This window comes from Eumetopias jubatus, unplaced genomic scaffold, assembly GCF_037043125.1.
Source record: "Eumetopias jubatus isolate StellerSeaLion01/CBP00866 unplaced genomic scaffold, mEumJub1_p1.0 scaffold_11, whole genome shotgun sequence".
NCBI classification, from domain to species: Eukaryota; Metazoa; Chordata; class Mammalia; order Carnivora; family Otariidae; genus Eumetopias; species Eumetopias jubatus.
This window is the reverse complement of record NW_028274817.1, coordinates 74861912-74882742: the sequence shown is the minus strand read 5'-3', so window position 1 is coordinate 74882742 and position 20831 is coordinate 74861912. Positions and strand designations below refer to the sequence as shown.

At 40.3% G+C, this 20831-nt stretch overlaps 1 protein-coding gene and 1 pseudogene across 1 annotated transcript in view; both read left to right on the top strand.

The window, feature by feature from the left end:
• The window catches only part of ZC3H12B (zinc finger CCCH-type containing 12B), a 78729-nt gene extending 65015 nt beyond the window's left edge, over positions 1 to 13714 (top strand). The window contains exons 3-5 of the mRNA XM_028126565.1: positions 10082 to 10316; positions 10988 to 11094; positions 12294 to 13714. Of these exons, the coding sequence (XP_027982366.1) occupies positions 10082 to 10316; positions 10988 to 11094; positions 12294 to 13714 (1763 nt within the window). The remainder of the gene's footprint in view (positions 1 to 10081; positions 10317 to 10987; positions 11095 to 12293) is intronic.
• Positions 9057 to 9180, top strand: LOC114226496 (U4 spliceosomal RNA; annotated as a pseudogene).
• Positions 13715 to 20831: the final 7117 nt, after the last annotated feature.

Sequence of the window (20831 nt, the reverse complement as noted above, 5' to 3'; positions counted from 1 at the left end):
TTAACTTACAAGGTAAGACCCATAAGGCTAGCTGCAGATTTCTCAAAGGAAACTTGGCAAGCCAAAGGGGAATAGCATGATATATTCAACATGTTGAATGGGAAACATCTGCAACCAAGCATATTCTATCCAGCAAGGCTATCATTTAGAATAGAAGGAGAGATGAAGAGTTTCCCAGCAAGTAAATGGCTTTGAATGACACACTGGACCAGATGGACTTAATAGATATATTCAGAACATTCCATTCTAGAATAGCACACTACACATTTTTTTTCAAGTGTACATAGAATATTCTACAGAATAGAACACATTAGGTCAAAAACAAGCCTTAACAAATACAAAAAGATTGTATTCATACCATGCACCTTTTCTCACCACAGTTCTATGAAATTAGAAGTCAACCACAAGAAAAAATCTGGAAAGACTACAAATATATTAGGTTAAACAACATGCTAGGGGCGCCTGGGTGGCTCAGTCATTAAGCATCTGCCTTCGGCTCAGGTCATGATCCCAGGGTCCTGGGATCAAGCTCTGCATCATGTTCCCTGCTCTGTGGGGAGTCTGCTTCTCCCTCTCCCACCCCCACCAGGAACCCTGCTTGGGTTCCCTCTCTCTCTGTGTCTCTCTTTGTCAAATAAATAAATAAATAAAATCTTTAAAAACAAACAAACAAACACAACATGCTCCTAAACAATGAAAGGATCAACCAGAAAATCAAACAGGCAATACAAAAATGGAAACAAATGGAAATAAAAACACAATATTCCAAAACCTTTGGGATGCAGCAAAAGTGGTCCAAAGAGGGAAGTATATAGCAATATAGGCCTACCTCAAGAAGCAAGAAAAATTTCAAATAAACAACATGGCCTTAACTCCAAAAGGAGCTAGAAAAAGGACAAAAATGAAGCCTAAATCCAGCAGAAGGTAGGAAATAATAAAGATTAGAGCAGAGGGGAGAGGAAAGATGGCAGAGGAGTAGGGGACCCTATTTCAACTGGTCCCTGAAATTGAGCTGGATATCTACCAGACCACTCTGAGCACCCACAAAATCGGCTTGAGATTTCAGAAGATCTTCATCTCTACAAATAGAATATCGCGGGCGGTTGGTTTCAAGGTACGAAGCGGGGAGCCGTGATTCCGCGGGCAGATATCAGAGGATAAACAGCAGGGGGAGGGTGCCTGGCTGTGGGGATCCTACACCACCGGTGAGTGACAGCCTCGCACGCTGGGAACAGGGCACAGAATCGCAGACCGGTAGCAGCGGGGAAAGGACTTTAGGGCAGCCCCCGGGCAGAAACCCAAAGTGGCGGGCTTGAGCGTGTGAACTGGGAGCAGCTGGCGGTTTTAGAAGCACAAAGGGCAGAGACGTGCCCTGACCTGGAGGCGGGACTGGGGGCACTGCAGAGGGGTGCACAACCCACGGCACTGCAGTTTATAGCAGCACAGAAGGAAACAGAGATGGTGTGGCCTGGAGAGCTCACTGAAGAGCAGAATGTGATCTCTCTGCTCTGAGACAGAGGGTTGGAAATGGTCTCTTCTGCTCTGATTCGTGGAAGAGACGTGGAAAGCCACCAGGGAAAGCCGCCAGAGAACAAAAGGCCCAAAACTGATTCCCGCTGGGCCCATCTCCTGCCACTGGGGGGCAGGGCAACTCTGCCCAAACAGGGATCCCTGTGCAACAGCCTGGCAGGCCACTTCCCCAGAAGACAGGCTGGGAAAACAAGAGGCCAGGAACCCTAAGGGGCCTAGAAAACAGGTGCATCTTGCTTGGGTTGCAGTGAATAAGTTGGACCCGACCCTATACATTCCCTCAAACGCCCATCAACAGAATGACTAGGAGGAGGAATCCCCAAAATATAAAAGACTCAGAGATTATGATTTATGCTGCAGATTTCAAATGGATGCAGATATAACCAAGATGTCGGAGATGGAATTCAGGCAGTAATTGTGAAGACAATAGCTAGAATGGAGAAATCAATTAATGGCAACATAGAGTCTCTAAGGGCAGAAATGAAAGCTGAATTGGCAGAACTTAAAAATGCTATCAATGAGATCCAATCCAATCTAGATAATCTAACAGCTAGGGTAAGTGAGGCAGAAGAACGAATAAGCGACCTGGAAGACAATATAATAGATAAAAAAGGAAAAGAGGAGGCCAGGGAAAAACACTCAGAATCCATGAAAATAGAATCAGAGAAATAAGTGACACCATGAAGCGTTCCAATGTCAGAATAATTGGAATCCCGGAGGGAGTGGAGAGAGAGAGAGGACTAGAAGATGTATTTGAGCAAATTGTAGCTGAGAACTTCCCTAATCTGGGGAATGAAACAAACATTCACGTCCTAGAGGCAGAGAGGACCCCTCCCAAGATCAAGGAAAACAGGGCAAAACCCCGGCATGTAATAGTAAAACTCGCAAATCTTACAACCAAGGAAACCATCTTAAGAGCAGTGAGGGGGAAGAGATTCCTTAAGTACAGAGGGAGGAACATCAGAATAAAGTCAGACCTATTCACAGAGACCTGGCAAGCCAGAAAGGCCTGGCAAGACATATCCAGGGTACTAAATGAGAAGAACATGCAGGCAAGAATACTTTATCCGGCAAGGCTGTCATTTAGAATGGATGGAGAGATGCAGAGTTCCACGACCGGCAGAAACTAAAAGAATATATGACCACTAAGGTGGCCCTGCAATAAATATTAAGGGGGGTCCTATAAAAGGAGAAAGACACTAAGAGTGATATACAATAGAAATTTACAGGGACAATTTATAAAAACAACGTCTTCACAGGCAACATGATGACAATTAATTCATATCTTTCAATAATCACTCTCAACGTGAATGGCACAAATGCTCCCATAAAACAGCACAGGGTTGTAGATTGGATAAAAAGACAGGACCCATCCATATGCTGCCTGCAAGAGACTCATTTTGAACCTAAAGAGACATCCAGACTGAAAGTAAAGGGATGGAGAACCATCTTCCATGCCAGTGGACCTCAAAAGAAAGCTGGGGTAACAATTCTTATATCAGACAAATTAGATTTTTAAACTAAAGTCTGTAATTAGAGACACAGAAGGACACTATAGAATTTTTAAATGGTCTACCCAACAAGAAGATCTAACAACTGTAAACATCTATGCCCCCAACATGGGAGCAGCCATCTACATAAGCCAACTGTTAACCAAAATAGTCACATTGATAACAATACATTAATTGTAGGAGACCTCAACACTCCACTCTCAGCAATGGACAGGTCATCTAAGCAGAAAATCAACAAGGAGACAAGAGCTTTGAATGACATACTGGACTAGATGGACCTCATAGATATATGCAGAACATTCCACCCTAAAATAACAATACTCATTCTTCTCAAGCGCACATGGAACTTTCTCCAGAATAGACCACATACTGGGTCACAAATCAGGTCTCAACCAATACCAAAAGCTTGAGATTATTTCCTGCATATTCTCAGACCACAATGCTTTAAAACTGGAACTCAATCACAAGAAAGAAATTGGCAGAAATTCAAACACTTGGAAGCTAAAGACCACTCTGCTCAAGAATGTTTGGGTCAACTGGGAAATCAAAGAAGAACTTAAACAATTCATGGAAACCAATGAGAATGAAAACACATCGGTCCAAAACCTATGGGATACTGCAAAGGCGGTCTTAAGGGGGAAATATATAGCCATCCAAGCCTCACTCAAAAAAATAGAAAAATCCCGAATTCATCAACTAACTCTACACCTTAAAGAACTAGCGAAAAAGCAACAAGTGATGCCTAAGCCACGCATTAGAAGAGAAATAATTAAGATTAGAGCAGAGATCAATGAATTAGAAACCAGAAACACAGTAGATCAGATCAACAAAACTAGAAGTTGGTTCTTTGAAAGAATTAGTAAGATCGATAAGCCATTCGCCAGACTTATGTAAAAGAAAAGAGAAAGGACCCAAACTAATAAAATTATGAATGAAAAGGGATAGATCACGACTAACACCAAGGAAATAGAGACAATTATTAGAAATTATTATCAACAACTATATGCCAATAAACTGAGCAATCTGGATGAAATAGAGGCCTTCCTGGAAACCTATAAGCTGCCAAGACTGAAACAGGAAGAAATTGACAACCTGAATAGGCCAATAACCAGTAACGAGATTGAGGAAGTGATCAAAAACCTCCCAAAAAACAAGAGTCCAGGGTCTGATGGATTCCCTGGGGAATTCTACCAAACATTCAAAGAAGAAATAATACCTATTCTACTGAAGCTGTTTCAAAAAATAGAAATAGAAGGAAAGAGCCCAGACTCATTCTATGAAGCCAGCATTACCTTAATCCCCAAACCAGGCAAAGACCCCATCAGAAAGGAGAATTTCAGACTGATATCCCTGATGAATATGGATTCCAAAATCCTCAACAAAATCCTAGCTAATAGGATCCAACAATACATTAAATGGATCATCCACCATTACCAAGTGGGATTTATTCCCAGGATGCAAGGGTGGTTCAACATTCGCAAATCAATCAGTGTGATAGAACACATTAATAAGAGGAGGAAGAAGAACCATATGGTCCTCTCAATTGATGCAGAAAAAGCATTTGACAAAATACAACATCCTTTCCTGATTAAAACTCTTCAGAGCATAGGGATAGAGGGAATATTCCTCAAGTTCATAAAACCCATCTATGAAAAACACACAGCAAATATCATCCTCAATGGGGAAAAGCTGAGAGCCTTTCCCTTAAGATCAGGAACACGTCAAGGATGCCCACTCTCGCCACTGTTGTTCAACATAGTACTAGAAGTCCTAGCAACAGCAATCAAAAAACGAAAAGAAATAAAAGGTATTCAGATTAGCAAAGAAGAAGTCAAACTCTCTCTTTCCGTAGACGACATGATACTTTATGTGGAAAATCCAAAAGACTCCATCCCCAAATTACTAGAACTCATACAGCAGTTCAGTAATGTGGCAGGATAAAAAATCAAAGAACAGAAATCAGTGGCTTTCTTATACACTAACAGCGCAACTGTAGAAAGAGAAATTAGAGAAACGATTCCATTTACAATAGCACCAAAACCCATAAGATACCTCGGAATAAACCTAACCAAAGGCGTAACAGATCTATACTCTAGGAACTACAGAACACTCATGAAAGAAATTGAAGAAGACACAAAAAGATGGAAAAATATTCCATGCTCATGGATCAGAAGAATAAACATTGTTAAAATTATGCTACCCAGAGCAATCTATACCTTCAATGCCATCCCGATTAAAATTCCAATGACATTTTTCAAAGTGCTGGGACAAACAATCCTAAAATTTGTATGGAATCAGAAAAGACCCTGAATCTCCAAGGAAATGTTGAAAAAGAAAAGCAAAGCTGGGGGCATCACGTTGCCCAATTTCAAGCTATATTACAAAGCTGTGATCACCAAGACAGCATGGTACTGGCACAAAAACAGACATATAGACCAATGGAACAGAATAGAGAACCCAGATATGGACCCTCAACTCTATGGTCAAATAATCTTTGACAAAGCAGGAAAAAACTTGCAATGGAAAAAAGACAGTCTCTTCAATAAATGGTGCTGGGAAAATTGGACAGCCACATGCAGAAGAATGAAACTTGACCATTTTCTAACACGATTCACAAAGATAAACTCAAAGTGGATGAAAGACCTCAATGTGAGACAGGAATCCATCAAAATCCTAGAGGAGAACATAGGCAGTAACCTCTTTGACATCAGCCACAGCAAGTTCTTTCAAGATACATCTCCAAAAGGTAGGGAAACAAAAGCCCCAAAATGAACTTCTGGGACTTCATCAAGATAAAAGATTCTGCACAGCAAAGGAAACAGTCAACACAACAAAGAGGCAACCCACAGAATGGGAGAAGATATTTGCAAATGACACTACAGATAAAGGGCTGGTATCCAAGATCTATAAAGAACTTCTCCAACTCAACACCCAAAAAACAAATAATCAAGTCAAAAGATGGGCAGAAGACATGAAAAGACACTTCTCTGAAGAGGACATACAAATGGCTAACAGATACATGAAAAAATGTTCATCATCATTAGTCATCAGGGAAATTCAAATCAAAACCACATTGAGATACCACCTTACACCAGTTAGAGTGGCAAAAATGGACAGGGAAAGGGCACCTGGGTGGCTCAGATGGTTAAGCATCTGCCTTCGGCTCAGGTCATGATCCCAGAGTCCTGGGATCGAGTCCTGCATCGGGCTCCCAGCTCCTTGGGAGCCTGCTTCTCCCTCTGCCTCTCTCTCTCTCCTTGTGTCTCATGAATAAATAAATAAAAATCTTCTAAAAAATGGACAGGGAAAGAAACAACAAATGTTGGAGATGTTGTGGAGAAAGGGGAACCCTCTTACACTTGGTTAAAGAGGATGTTTAGCCTTCCTAAACACCCATCACCGGGCTAACCCATCCCCCCACCCCCTCCCCTCTAAAACCCTGTTTGTTTCTCAGAGTCCATAGTCTCTCATGGTTCATCTCTCCCTCTGATTTCCTTCCCTTCATTTTTCCCTTCCGTCTCCTAATGTCCTCCATGCAATTCCTTATGTTCCACAAATAAGTGAAACCATATGATAATTAACTTTCTCTGCTTGAATTATTTCACTTAGCATAATCTCCTCCAGTCCCATCCATGTTGATATAAAAGTTGGATATTCATCCTTTCTGATGGCTGAGTAATATTCTATTGTATATATGGATCACATCCTCTTTAACCATTCATCTGTTGAAGGGTATCTCGGCTCTTTCCACAGTTTGGCTACTGCAGACATTGCTGCTATAAACATTAGGGTGCATATGGCCCTCTTTTCACTACATCTAATGGATTGGAAGAACAAATATTGTTAAAATGCTTATACTACTCAAAGCACATTTAATGCAGTCCCTATCAAAATACCACCAGCATTTTTCACAGACCTAGAAAAAATAATCTGCAAATTTGTATGGAACCACAAAAGACCCTGAAGATACAAAGCAATCTTGAAAAAGTAAAGAAAAGCTGGAGTCATCACAATTCCAAACTTCAAGTCATATCACAAAGCTGTAGTAATCAAAACAGTATGGGGTGGCATAAAAATAGACACATAGACCAATGCAAAAGAACAGAAAACCCAGAAAGGAACCCTCAACTATATGGTCAATTAAGTTAGACAAAGCAGTAAGGAATATCTGATGGGAGGGGGGAAGAGAGTCTCTTCAAAAAATGGTCTTGAGAAAATTGGACAGCAACATGTAAAAGAATGAAACTGGACCACTTTCTTAAACCATACACAAAAACAAATTCAAAATGGATGAAAGGCCTAAATGTGAGGCAGGAAACCATTAAAATCCTAGAGGAGAACACATTAAAATCCTAGAGGAGAGTACAGTAATCTCTTTGATATTGGCCACAGCAACTTATTAAATATGTTCCATGAGGCAAGGGAAACAAAAGCAAAAATGAACTATTGGAACTTCATCAAAATATAAACATTTATACAGTAAAGGGAACAATCAGCAAAACTAAAAGGCAACCTAAGGAATGGGGGAAGATATTTGCAAATGACATATCTGATAATAGGTTAGTATCCAAAATCTATAAAGAACTTATAAAACTCACACCACAAAAAACAAATAATCCAATGAAAAAAATGGGTAGAAGATGTGAATAGACATATTTTTTTTTCCAAAGAAGACATACATATGGCCAACAGACACATGAAAAGATGCTCAACATCACTGATCATCAGGGAAATACAAATCAAAACTACAATGAGATACCACCTCACACTGTCAGAATGGTTAAAAACAACAACACAAGAAGCAGCACATGTTGGCAAGGATGTTTAGAAAGAGGAACCCTGCTGCACCATTGGAGGAAATGTAAACTGGTTCAGTCACTCTAGAAAACAGTATGGAGGTTTCTCAAAAAGCTAAAAATTGAACTACCCTAAGATCCAATAATTGTACTATGATGTATTTACCAAAATAATACATAAATACTAATTTGAAGGGATACATACACCCTGATGTTTATAGCAGCATTACCTAAAATAGCCAAATTATGGAAAGAGCCCAAATACCCATTGAAAGATGAATGGATAAAAAGATGTGTGTGTGTGTGTGTGTGTGTGTGTGTGTGTGTGTGTGTGTGTGTGTGATGGAATATTGCTCAGCCATAAAAAATAATGGCATCTTACCATTTGCAGTGACATGGATGGAACTGAAGAGTATTATGCTAAGCAAAATAAGGCAGTCAGAGAAAGAAAAATACCATATGCTTTCACTCATATGTGGAATTTAAGAAACAAACAAAGGAGCATAGGGAAAAGAAGAGAGAGGTATACTAGTAATCATGTTACTGGGTAATTTCCCCCAAAATACAAAAACAAAACAAAACAATACAATACAAAAACACTAATTCAAAGAGATACATGCACCTGTATGTTTATAGCAACATTATATACAAGAGCCAGGATATGGAAGCAGCCCTAGTGTCCATAGACTGATGAATGGACAAAGAAAATGTGGTGTATATATATACAATGGAATATTATTCAGCCATAAGAAAGAATGAAATCTAGTACACCTGAAAGTGATATAACACTGTATGTTGATTGAAATTAAAATAAAAACTTAAAAAATATACATTTATACAAAAAAGAAATCTTGCCTTGTGTAATGACATGGATGGAGCTAGACAGTATAATGCTAAGTGATAAAATTCAGCCAGAGAAAGACAAATATCAAATAGTTTCACTCTTATGTGGAATTTAAGAAACAAAACAAACCATCAAAGGAAAAAAAAAAGAGAGATAGACAAACCAAAAAAACACTCTTATCTATAGAGAACACATTGATGGTTACCAGAAGGGAGTTGAGTGGTGTGGATGGGTGAATAGGTGATGGGGGATAAGGAGTGCACTTGTCTTGATGAGCACTGGGTGATGCATGGAATTGTTGAATCACTGTATTTTATACCTGAAACTATTATAACACTGTATGTTAACTACACTGGAGTTAAAATTTAGCAAAAAAGCTTTGCACAGTGGCAGTATCATAGCCAATGAGGTTTATCTGAGGCGCGATTATTGCTAATTAAAATTTAACAAAAAGATGTTTTAATTTTATTTTAACATTGAAGGAAAAATTGAATATAACAATTAATTTATAATAATATATCTAACTAGATTATTTGTTTTTATACCAAAGCAGTTGTAAAGTATAATTTTTAATATTTCTTTATGAAAGAAGGGGCCCACAAAGGCAAACATACCTAAGGTCCACAAAGTCATGATGTGGCCCTAATGTCAGTAGGAGTCCTACATTCACTTACAAACTATGAAGCTAGCTTTTTATAGCATTTGAGAACATATAGACCCTAGTCCTCTGAGTATCAGCTGTTTGCATGATGTGTCAAATAAGAAAGTCAGAATGGCGTTCAGAGCTGTGTTGCGGAGCTGTCTGTAAGCTTCTGAACAGGGTTCCAACCTCATCGGAGAGTGGATCCTGGCCCTGCTTAAGCCCAGCTTGTATGCTTTCTTTCCTCAGCAATTAAGAGGCCAAAAGGAAAGGGGGTCAGTACTCAACATGCTATGGCTTTGTTTCCCCCTTAGTTATGGCTTTCTTTCAGGCAGAAGGCAAATATGTAATTCCCACGTGGGTGATAGTTTACCCTCCTGACAGACATATCCTCAGCATACTGCTCTGTTTTCTTCAGCAGCCAAAAGCTCCTGCTTCCTCCAAAGGGCAAAACAGTCATCAAGAATGCTAGGATATCAGTGTTACTTCTCACTCTTCATGGTAGGTTTTGAATGTCATTGAATATCATTGACTCCAGTTCCATCACTTTATAGAAAACTGAAGTCTGAAGGAGGCAAAGGTAACTTGCCTAAGGTCACAGTCCAAATTGGTGCCATAGCCAGGAATAGAAGACACTTTCTCTCTAAGGGCAAATAACATTTTCATTTAGTACCAACTTTTGTATTTGTAATATGAGGATAATGCTGTTAATTTCCAAAGATGGTTTCTACTGTGTGGCATATAATCTATATTTTGACAGATCAAGACATCCTACGTAAACTGGAGAAAGAAAAGATTCTTGTCTTCACACCATCCCGAAGGGTCCAGGGCAGGAGAGTTGTCTGTTATGATGACCGGTTCATAGTCAAATTGGCTTTCGATTCCGACGGCATCATTGTATCTAATGATAACTACCGAGACCTTCAAGTTGAAAAGCCAGAATGGAAGAAGTTTATAGAGGAGCGGTTGCTGATGTATTCTTTTGTGAATGACAAGTACGTTGCTTTCAGTAGGCTCTGAATAGCCTAAATTCAAGTTTTACTAGAAATAGATATTTCATTTCAATAAACATTTACCCAACACTTACTGTGTACTGTGCATTATGCTGATTGCCATAGGGATAAGAGGTTGAATAAGAAACAGGACTCACCCTTAAAAGAGGCTCAAAGTGTAGTGGAGAAAAGAAAGAGAACCACAGTGTGTTGTGATAAGCAGTATGGTTAAAGTTTTTAAAATTGCTTTGTCTACATGAAATGATAGGAAAAAGCCTCAAACAGGAGATGACATTTGAGATGAAGTTTACAGACAGAAGAAAGGGGACTGCTGGGCATTACAGGTAAAGGGAACAACATGAATAAAGCTATAAAGATGTGGAAGTGGGTTTCATGTTGGGGAGCCAGCAGGCATGCCAGTATGGTTGAAACATATAGTCCACAGAAGAATGATACACTGGAAAAATCATCGTGTGTGTGTGTGTGTGTGTGTGTGTGTGTGTGTGTGTGTTCAAGTGAGAATGGAGGGAATAACTGCTGGCTTAGCTTGAAGCAGAAAGGGCAATTAGAAATCTGTGACAATAGTACAGGCAAGGGGTAATGAAGGTCTGAACTCCTGAAGTGGGGGTGCAGATAGAAAGGAAGATGTTTACTTCTTGCTTGTTTGCTTTCAGATTTATGCCTCCAGATGATCCTTTAGGACGCCATGGCCCAAATCTTGAAAATTTCTTGAGAAAGAGACCTGTTGTTCCGGAGCATAAGAAGCAACCCTGCCCTTACGGTGAGTACCTATGTGCGGAACTGAGTTCTATACTAAGGGAAACATAAGGACTATATGAATACTTTCTTCTCAAAGGTTTTCCTTTCAAATGGAAAATCTTAACTTGTCCATTTCCTGGGAGTTAAAGTCTGTGTCTTTATGTATTCTCAGTTAGGCATTTAAAGAAACATTCTAGAAACTACATGAGGAAAAGGTAACAAGAACTGAAGGAAAGATTAGTTGTCACTTGTTTAAATAATGCATGTGTTCTAGCTGCCTCCATCCTGAGCAGTGTTGCTGGAGGCAGGGAAGTGCAGAAATCCACATGGCCTATGGAAGCAGAAAGGGCAATGCCAAACGGGATTTGGCCCCAAGAAGGACGTGTCTCTCAAGCAGGTGACTGCACTCTCTGTCGACTAATAATACTCTTTTCTTCAGTTCTATATTTTCCAGTTTGCTTCCAAATTTCATTTTCATTTGCTTTTTTAAAATATAGTTTTCTAGAGTGCTTTCATGATTTACACAAGTCCCTCTGATACAAAGTTTGTGAGCCTAACAGTGCAACATGGGCTGCCTAGTCTGAGGCTAATTTGCATGTTCACTTCTTTTGGATAATCATTTATTTATGGGACATCTTGGTCTTGGGTTTTTTTCTTTTTCTCAATTAACATTTATTTAAATTAGAGTATTTTCATGTTCATTATCTTCATTGAATCCTCACAATGACAGTATAATATAGGCATAATTATGAACTTTTTTTACAGAAGAGGAAATTGAGGTTCAGAAGGTAAAGTCACTTAGCAAGATTACATGGCTAGTAAGTGACATAGCTGGATTCCAAACTCAGGTCTGACTGGCTTCCAAGCCTGTGCTTTTTGCATTGTACTATGCTGCCTGCTGCTACTCTACACCACCTCAGCATGCAGGTTATGCCTAGGCAAAGTTGTGAATTACAGGAAAATGAAAGCTGTTCAACTGCTCATTTCTTAGCTTTTACACTGCAGTTTCCTTCCCAGCTTTCCACTTCTTCCCTCTCCCCTCACAGTGTGTGTGATGCCTCCTTGATGTTGTCCTGCCTCTCTCATCTTCATGGACAGTTAATTTTCTTCTTTAATCCCAAACAGTAAAACTCTAACCTAAGTAACCAGATTGTTACAACAGTTTCTGACAGATTTGCACCAGTATGAGAGAGAGTCTTACCCCAAGGCATTATTTTTCAGGCAAAAAATGCACCTATGGCCACAAGTGCAAATACTACCATCCAGAGCGGGCCAACCAACCACAGCGTTCAGTGGCTGATGAGCTCCGCATCAGTGCCAAACTGTCCACAGTGAAAACCGTGAGTGAAGGCACCCTGGCCAAGTGTGGCACAGGGTTGTCTAGTGCCAAAGGTGAGACAACCTCAGAAGTCAAACGTGTGGCCCCCAAGCGCCAATCGGATCCCAGCATCCGGTCCATGGCTGTGGAGTCTGAGGAATGGCTGTCCATTGCCCGTAAGCCTGAGGCTAGCTCTGTCCCCTCACTTGTGACTGCCCTAAGTGTCCCCACAATCCCACCCCCCAAAAGCCATGCAGTGAGTGCACTCAACACCCGTTCGGCCAGCAGCCCAGTGCCAGGATCCTCTCATTTCCCCCATCAGAAGGCCTCACTAGAGCACATGGCCAGCATGCAGTACCCCCCGATCCTGGTTACCAACAGCCATGGGACCCCTATTAGCTATGCTGACCAATACCCAAAGTTTGAGTCCTTGGGGGACCACGGCTACTACTCAATGTTAGGCGACTTCTCCAAACTGAACATCAATAGCATGCATAATCGAGAGTACTACATGGCTGAAGCAGACCGAGGGGTATATGCCCGGAATCCCAACCTCTGTCCTGACAACCGTATGAGCCATACCAGGAACGACAACTATTCCTCTTACAACAACCTGTACTTGGCTGTAGCTGATAGCCATCCTGAAGGCAGTTTGAAGCTGCATCGCTCCTCATCTCAGAACCGTCTTCAGCCTTTTCCTCATGGTTACCATGACGCCTTAACGCGAGCGCAGAGCTATGGTCCAGAGGATTCTAAGCAAGCCCCCCACAAGCAGTCAGTCCCCCACTTAGTTCTTCAAGCCCAGCACCCAGCAACTGGAGCATGCTCCAGCTGTCCTGGAGACTACTCTATGCCTCCCAATAGCCATCCTGGGGCAACACCTCAGCCAGGACGTGCCCTTGTCATGACTCGGATGGACAGCATTTCTGACTCCCGCCTCTATGAGAGCAACCCCATGAGGCAAAGACGACCTCCTCTGTGCCGAGAACAACATGCCAGCTGGGACCCACTGCCCTGTGCAACTGATTCCTATGGCTACCATTCCTATCCCTTGAGTAACAGCCTCATGCAACCATGCTATGAGCCAGTCATGGTACGGAGCGTGCCTGAAAAGATGGAACAGCTTTGGAGGAATCCTTGGGTTGGAATGTGCAATGATAACAGGGAGCATATGATCCCAGAGCACCAGTATCAGACTTATAAGAACCTCTGCAATATTTTCCCTTCAAACATCGTCCTTGCAGTGATGGAGAAGAATCCCCATACAGCAGATGCCCAACAATTGGCAGCTTTGATTGTTTCTAAGCTTAGGGCTGCACGTTGACATGACATAGGACTTTTCCTTTATACAAATATAAATATTAATACTAATAATACTATAATAGTAACAAATAATTTTGTGTTGCGCTTTCCAAGTTACAGTGTTTATGTTATTTGAAGCGCAAAACAACCCTGTATGGTAAATCTTACTAATGTCTTATTTTCTAGAAAAGGAAACTGAATCTCACTGAGATTAAGTTACTTGCCAAGGTCATACTGCTAACAAGTGACCAAACCAGGACTCATACTCAAGTCCTCTGACTCCAAGTCCCATGCTTTTTTGCACGGCACCATGCAATGGAAGACAAAACTCAGGGGGAGAGGTCTAAATGCAAGAAACTCCCAAGGGATTCCATTACCAACGTTTTCTTAATCATACATTCTACATTACAAAGTATTGATAATATATCTAATTTAGAGGGCAAGAGCATCAGGATCAAATCATATGTTGAATTAATCTTTTGGGATTTTTAATAGGATATTTAAAGCTACTTAAAAGTAAATGCATAAATTATTGCATGAATATCTGACCATTCAATATCTTTACTAACCAAGCTATAGGGTCACATCAAGGCTTCTAGAGGTATATTTCAAACCTACTGTTAGCAATTATATTGCATGTATAACTGTATGTTATTTAGTTTGAGATGTTTGTATATCTCCATATAACCTTTAATATAGTAATGATGAGAAGAAAAGCTCTGCACAGTCCTTAGTCTACAGTTGTATAGATCATGAATCTAACTTGATTTTATGTCACATTTCATAGTTTCAACTAGTTTTGAAAGTGAAATTACATGCCAATATTTGAATATTGTTTTCTTAGACATCAGAGCAAACAAGCTTTATTTCCTTTGCACTTTTTACTTGTCAACATTTACTGATAGTTCTTAGCTTTTAAGTCTCTTCACCTTAGCAAATTAGGGATCAGATTACAGCCTTCTTCTTCAGAGGAGCTGATGGACAAGTTCAAGTTCCAAGCAGAGCAGGTGTGTGCTAGATAAGCACAGAAGAGTTTGACCAGGACCAAGGGATTTACTACCAGACTCCACTTCCCCTTTTCCAGGAGAGATGGCCAAACTTGTGCAGCATCAAATGATGTACACAAAAGCTGCACTCAAGGAGAGTCTAATGGATACTGTTTAGACTTTTGACCTATGCAGTATTCAACATCAAAGGATAAAATGTAATGGAGGACAGTGCACAGACAAGCAATCCACTTTCTTCGGCTGTCCACCCTTTGGGCAATAAGGTCGATCATTGATGGAAAAGAATTTCTTTAGGAAACAAAACCAGGGGATTTTCTAAGTGGAAAAAGGCAGCTTACAAAAGGGAATGCTACATCTTTGCTAATAGTTGGCTCAGTTATGCACTTCAGATACATGCAAAGAGGATGTACTTACCCTTAGATAATTCTTAAATGCATTACTAAAGACGGCAGGACTTTGGGTTGGCACCATTTGCGCAATTAGTATCTTGCTCAGGGTGGAAACCTTTGTAGTTAAATGCCTCTAGAAGAGGCATTTATTGTTTTTTTTTTAAGCTGTACTAAATGAACCCCTTTTTTAATCCATTGTATATTAAACATTTTGAACCATGACCTGCTCACTATTTCTTGAGCTGGAACTTGCTAATTTCTATGATTGTTGGGGTTTTTTTGTCATGAAAGTTGAGAAGGCCTGGTCTAGGTCTTTTGTTGCTTTGTGAGAAGGTGTGACACTGCCTACAAATGTTTCTTACCGTGAAACACTCCGCATGTGAGGCTATAGTCAAGGTTGTTTTTGGTGGTTTGATAATGGCTTGCATGCTGCTTTCTGGCTTTCTGTCTCTGTCCTTGTTGATCAAAACTGCATCTCAACCAGCATTCCTCTTCAGTTAACCATAGCTTCATATTCATCTCTTACCCTCTGATCTTTCCATTCCCCAGCATACTGAGGTGTAAAAGTATTTTCTGTCAGGTATAAAATAGAGAGTGACAGTTGCCACTGAAGTGTTTGCAATTCACACAGTTTCACCCCAATTTCACACAAATACCATTTCCTATTTACAATTTCTTGGACCTTCTGAATCTGTCCCATGTCTAAATCAGGGTATTGTCAAATACAAATAGAGTAGATGACTATACTGTCTTTGTGCCAGTTAGTTCATCTTCTTACCAAAATCATCAATGGTACCACAGTATCCACTAGCTGCACAATTTACAGTGAAGCACAAGATTTATCTTGTCAGCTGCAATTTAGTTTAACCATGTTCATGTTTAGTACTCAGAAAAACTGCAAACTCCTCTCAACAAAGGAAATATTTTTTAAGGCAGCATATGTATTTTTTATTTTCAAAAAATGATTGTCATTCTTCTCATAAAATGTGTATGACCTGAAGTGGCTAAAAGCAGTGCCTAAATAACCAGAAATGACCTTTTGTTGATAAAAATTATATCTTTTTTTCCCTGATTGTATAAAAAACAAATGTATAAAACTCATAATAAACTAAGTTAGGTACTGACTTTTCACCATGATGTTTCTGGCATTGTGTGTCACAGGAAAGCAGCCTGGGGGTCATGAGGGAACTGATTCCAAAGAGCAGTAGTGGTTTATAGACAGACAATTTTTCAAGGCTTCTTTGTTACTATGCACACAGCTATTGTGAGTACGGTTTCAAGCATTATATTGCATAAGTTCTCTTTAGCCTATTAAATTTAATATGTTCCTACAAAATGAATTTTGTGTCAAAAGTGTGTTAGTGAATCATCTGCAAGAAGCTACAATTATGAATGCATAAATCTAGCATGGTTTTTCATGAAGTTATTAGAGAAACATTTTCTCTATACTGAGGTCTACACATTTCTTGATTTTCCCATTTTGTCTTTAATTATAAAACAACAAATACAAAGAAGCACTGGGGCCTTCTCAGCTCTCCTAATAATAAAATCAGGCTTCCTTTCTAGGGTTAAGCATGCGTCCTTCAGAATACTTACCTCCAAGCACTCAGCAGAGGTTACTGCACAGTGTGTTGTGTGGTTCCAAGGACCAGCGTATTTTGCAAGAGGTGCTTTGTACTTTTAATTTTTTCACTGAATTTCTGAACTCATAGCAAGTCTGTGCCTGTTCAGACCCTAGATTTTCTAGATTTTGTAGATTTTGTGATTTTTTCTCTCTTTTTTTTTTCTTTTTGTTGTTGCTACTTTTATTTCAACCTGAAGAAGTGTGATTCTGGAGTGGCATGGTCAATCCAGTTCCCAGAGCCTTTTCAAAGGTAGCATATAGCCATTGCCCTGTCTCTTAAAATGCAAGGTATGGAAGGGAGAATGACAGATGCCTTATGGAAAGGGTCTGTAAAACTTTTTTTCTTCTAAGTAATAATATAAATATAAGTACTCTCTCTCTCTCTGCTAGTTTCCAGAACTTTGAAAATCCATTTTTTTCTATTTGAGAATAAATTATCTTTATACAGTAATTCCAACATTGATGCCCATTAACCTTTGGCACTGAGGTTTCTTCTAACATAGAAGAGTTCATTTTGAGAGGCGCTCAGTTAATGTTCTATCTATGCTGTTAATATGGGACTTTGTACAATTGCCCTTTCTGAGGGCCAACAATTTCAGTACACTTTTACTCTGTGAACCAGGTCTGAAACTGCACAGGGATAATAATGTTAAGCTATCCAAAGAGCCCTGCTCAGGTGTGCTCCTAATACTTCCCTGCTTTCCCCTAGTTTTCTTCTCCTCACGTCTGACACTGAGGAGGGCATAGTCTTAAACTGAGTTGGCACTACAGTTAGTTCTCACTGGAAACCAAACCAGTATATTTTGGGAACCTGCTTGTCTAAAGTAGTTGATGCCTTTGAAAAGACTCAGCATATTCAATGTCTATCATATTGTAGCTAGCTATATACATAGGCAGATTGACTATTTCTAGTCCTGATTTGTATATCACTGAGCTATAGTAGTTTGCTTTATCCATTTGTGGTATTAAACAAATACTGTTTAATGGTTGTAAACTTTTATAAAACCGCTTTGGGTTTTTTGTTTGACCCAAACATAATGTAAGTCTCAATGACAAAATATACAAAGCCAACCAGAGGTGAATGAAAATATATCCCATCCTCAGTTTTGTCTACCCCTATAATGCAGGTGCAGTGCTTTGCAATGTTCTCACTAGCATGAATGTGCTATGACTACCTAATGAGGTTTTAATTGGTTTCACCTATAATCATGTTTGAAAATGCTGTATCATTGACAATAATGAACTGTAACACACTTATTTTCTGCATAAACTATTTGTCTACTAACTACTAATGGCTGTGTTTCTTTAAGAACATCAACAACAAAAGCCATACCACACTGCCTATACACATACTCTAGTTCACTTCTAAAAACTGTCCTTGGAGAATTTCATTAAAACTTGAAACTACAAAAAAAAAAAAAAAATCTGTCCTTGGGACTTGCGAGGAGAGGGGTCTCCCCAAATGAGTTCATCTGAATTTTATCACAGTAAACATATGCCTTCTTCTATCTTTGTATACTAACACAGCTCCAAATGCTATTCATTTGGTGTTTCCCACAGGGCTGGATTGGGCCAAGCCTCCACTCATGGGTCAGAATGAGATGGACGGCTCAGGGCCCAGCTTAGTTTCTTCCCTGAATAGCCTTAGGACCACAGAAATATCATCTGCTGGGCATTAGCCAAAATATCAGAGCTAGAGGCAGCCTGGCACCCTATACTTTACAAGGAAGTCACTGGTGGAATGCTCAGCTGCATCAACTCTATCAGGTTATAGGTGTGGGAACTGTAGATTCATGAACTAAAGAGATTTGACTAAGGCTGAACAGGGAGGTAATGGCAAAGCCATGACTGGAACCTCAGGCTTCATTGCTCCCAGGCCAGTGATCTCTTTATTACAGTGGTGTCTGCTCTTTCCTTATGCTTTTCAGGAGCTTCCTACTCCCACCCCAACCTCCCCACCCCTACCCTCTGAACAATCCAGGGCAGTCCCATTCTCAGGGCAGAGATGACCACAGTTGCTACAGGAGAGCCCAGGCTGAGCCTTTGGAAGGGACTATTCATAAATCTGAGAATATTTCTCTCTTTTATCATTCTTTTGGGACTAAGAGTGCTCATCTCTCCCTATCCTTTTCCTGCTTCCTCTCAAATTACTCAGGCATATATGTAATTAAGTTCTTACTGAGTACCAAATAGGGACCTGGCCTATACTGGGCTAGGGAGAAACAGAAGAGGAATAAACAGTTCCTAGGTTCTGGAACTTACACTCTTATGAGGAAATAAGGCACATTTACAGAATAATAAATTAAGACTTTCTTGGAGGGCAGTGGCAGCATGAGTGTTGAGGGGAGTGGTAACAATAGTTAGAATTTCAAGAGGGGACAATTCAATATTCAGTGCCTCTCCCTAATCGTAGGTAGGAAATCGAACTAGTTTGACCATTCCTCTCTAGCTTAACTCTCTGGCCTCAGGACTTAAAATGTTCCAACTATCCTGAACCCTTCACTGGTGTCCCAACATGCCATGCTCTTTCTTTATCCCCTCCAGACTCTTTTTTCTGACTAGAGTAACTTGCTTTTGAAGATTCACTGCTAATATCACCTCCTTTATTAAGCTGTGCCACCTTCTTGATCAAGCATTGTTGATCCTTACCTACAGTGGGTCTTGCAGGCATCTTGAACAATCCTTCTATCTTAGCACTTGTCATTCTGTTACAACTATGTTGGCATGCAGACTCCTCTACAAATAAGGAGTTCCTTAGAAGTAGAAACCATGTTCTTCATCACTGATGAATTATCAGAAGGGGTGACTCTCAATTATTGTCATTGAATAACAATATAATCTATACTCCCTTCCCTTGACCCCCAACTCTGTTCCCCAGTTAAATGTGTACAGTTTGAAGACTTTCTAATCAGTCTCTGATCTCTAGTCAGAAGGAAAAGGTCCAAGGGCACTTGGTTATTGTTGCTTCCTGGCCAGTCTCCCCTACCCCTCTCCCACAGCTGACCCTATCCCTGATGCCACCATCTAAAGCAGGCCTTCCCTGGGACCTGCTTCACAGACCCCAGGTTTCAGAACTCCAGCAAACAGTGACCCTTGACTCTTAACCTCCTTGGACCTCGTCTAGAAATAAGCTCATATAGTCTGGTCCTCATCTTTAGGGCCATCTTTGAAGGCCAGGGGAAAGCACTTTGTCCTAGGTTATACAGACCCGAGTTCTGAGTTCAAGGCCTACTAATCCTGGTATGAATCCACACCACTCACACATACAAAGCATGGTACACTTTAAAGAGCACTTTCAAATCTATTATCTTTTTCGATCCTTACAGCAAGCTTGTGAGGCAGATATTATTCTCTTATAGATGAAGAAACTGGCATAATTTACCCAAGATTGCTTCCATTAAGTGATGGAGTTCCCTGGAACCTCAGTGTTTGGGCAGATTTTCCCTCTGTATTCTGGTGCAACTCAAACTTTAGCATGCATCAGAATCACCTGGTGACTGTTAAACCAGATTGCTGCTCACCCTTAATCTGATTCAGGTCAGTAGTGGGGTTCAATAATTTGCATTTCTAAAAAGTACCCAGATGATACTGATGTTGCAAGAAACTTGGATCTATATGCTATTAACTTGTTTTGTGCCCTCAGACCAATCCCTTCCCTTTTTGTCTGTCTCAGTGCATAAAATTAGGGGGCTAGACTAGAACCATGATTTCCAATTTTTTTAGCAGCAAAAACCCATTTGGCAAAAAAAAAAAAAAAAAAAAATCTTACAATACATACACAATATATAAAATCCAGGCTGCTCCAGATAAGTGGTGGAGGGGAACCAAGAGTTTCCAAGACCCATCTCACATGGACCAGGTGCTGAGCTACCTCTCAGAGTACATTTGCCAATCTCTTGACTATATGTGGCCTATATGCTCTTTGAGGGCTCCTTCAACTCTAACATTCCAGGATGCTGAAAAGACAGCATTTCCCATTGTGGCAGGAGTGGGAAGATTTGGAGGGAAACTGACTGCATTAACCAGTCCAAGAGATGTTCTGCCCATGCCTAATGTTTGGGTCTACGCAAGAAAGGAAATCTTAACCCTGTTGGGCTGTTGGACTGATAGATCCCTTTG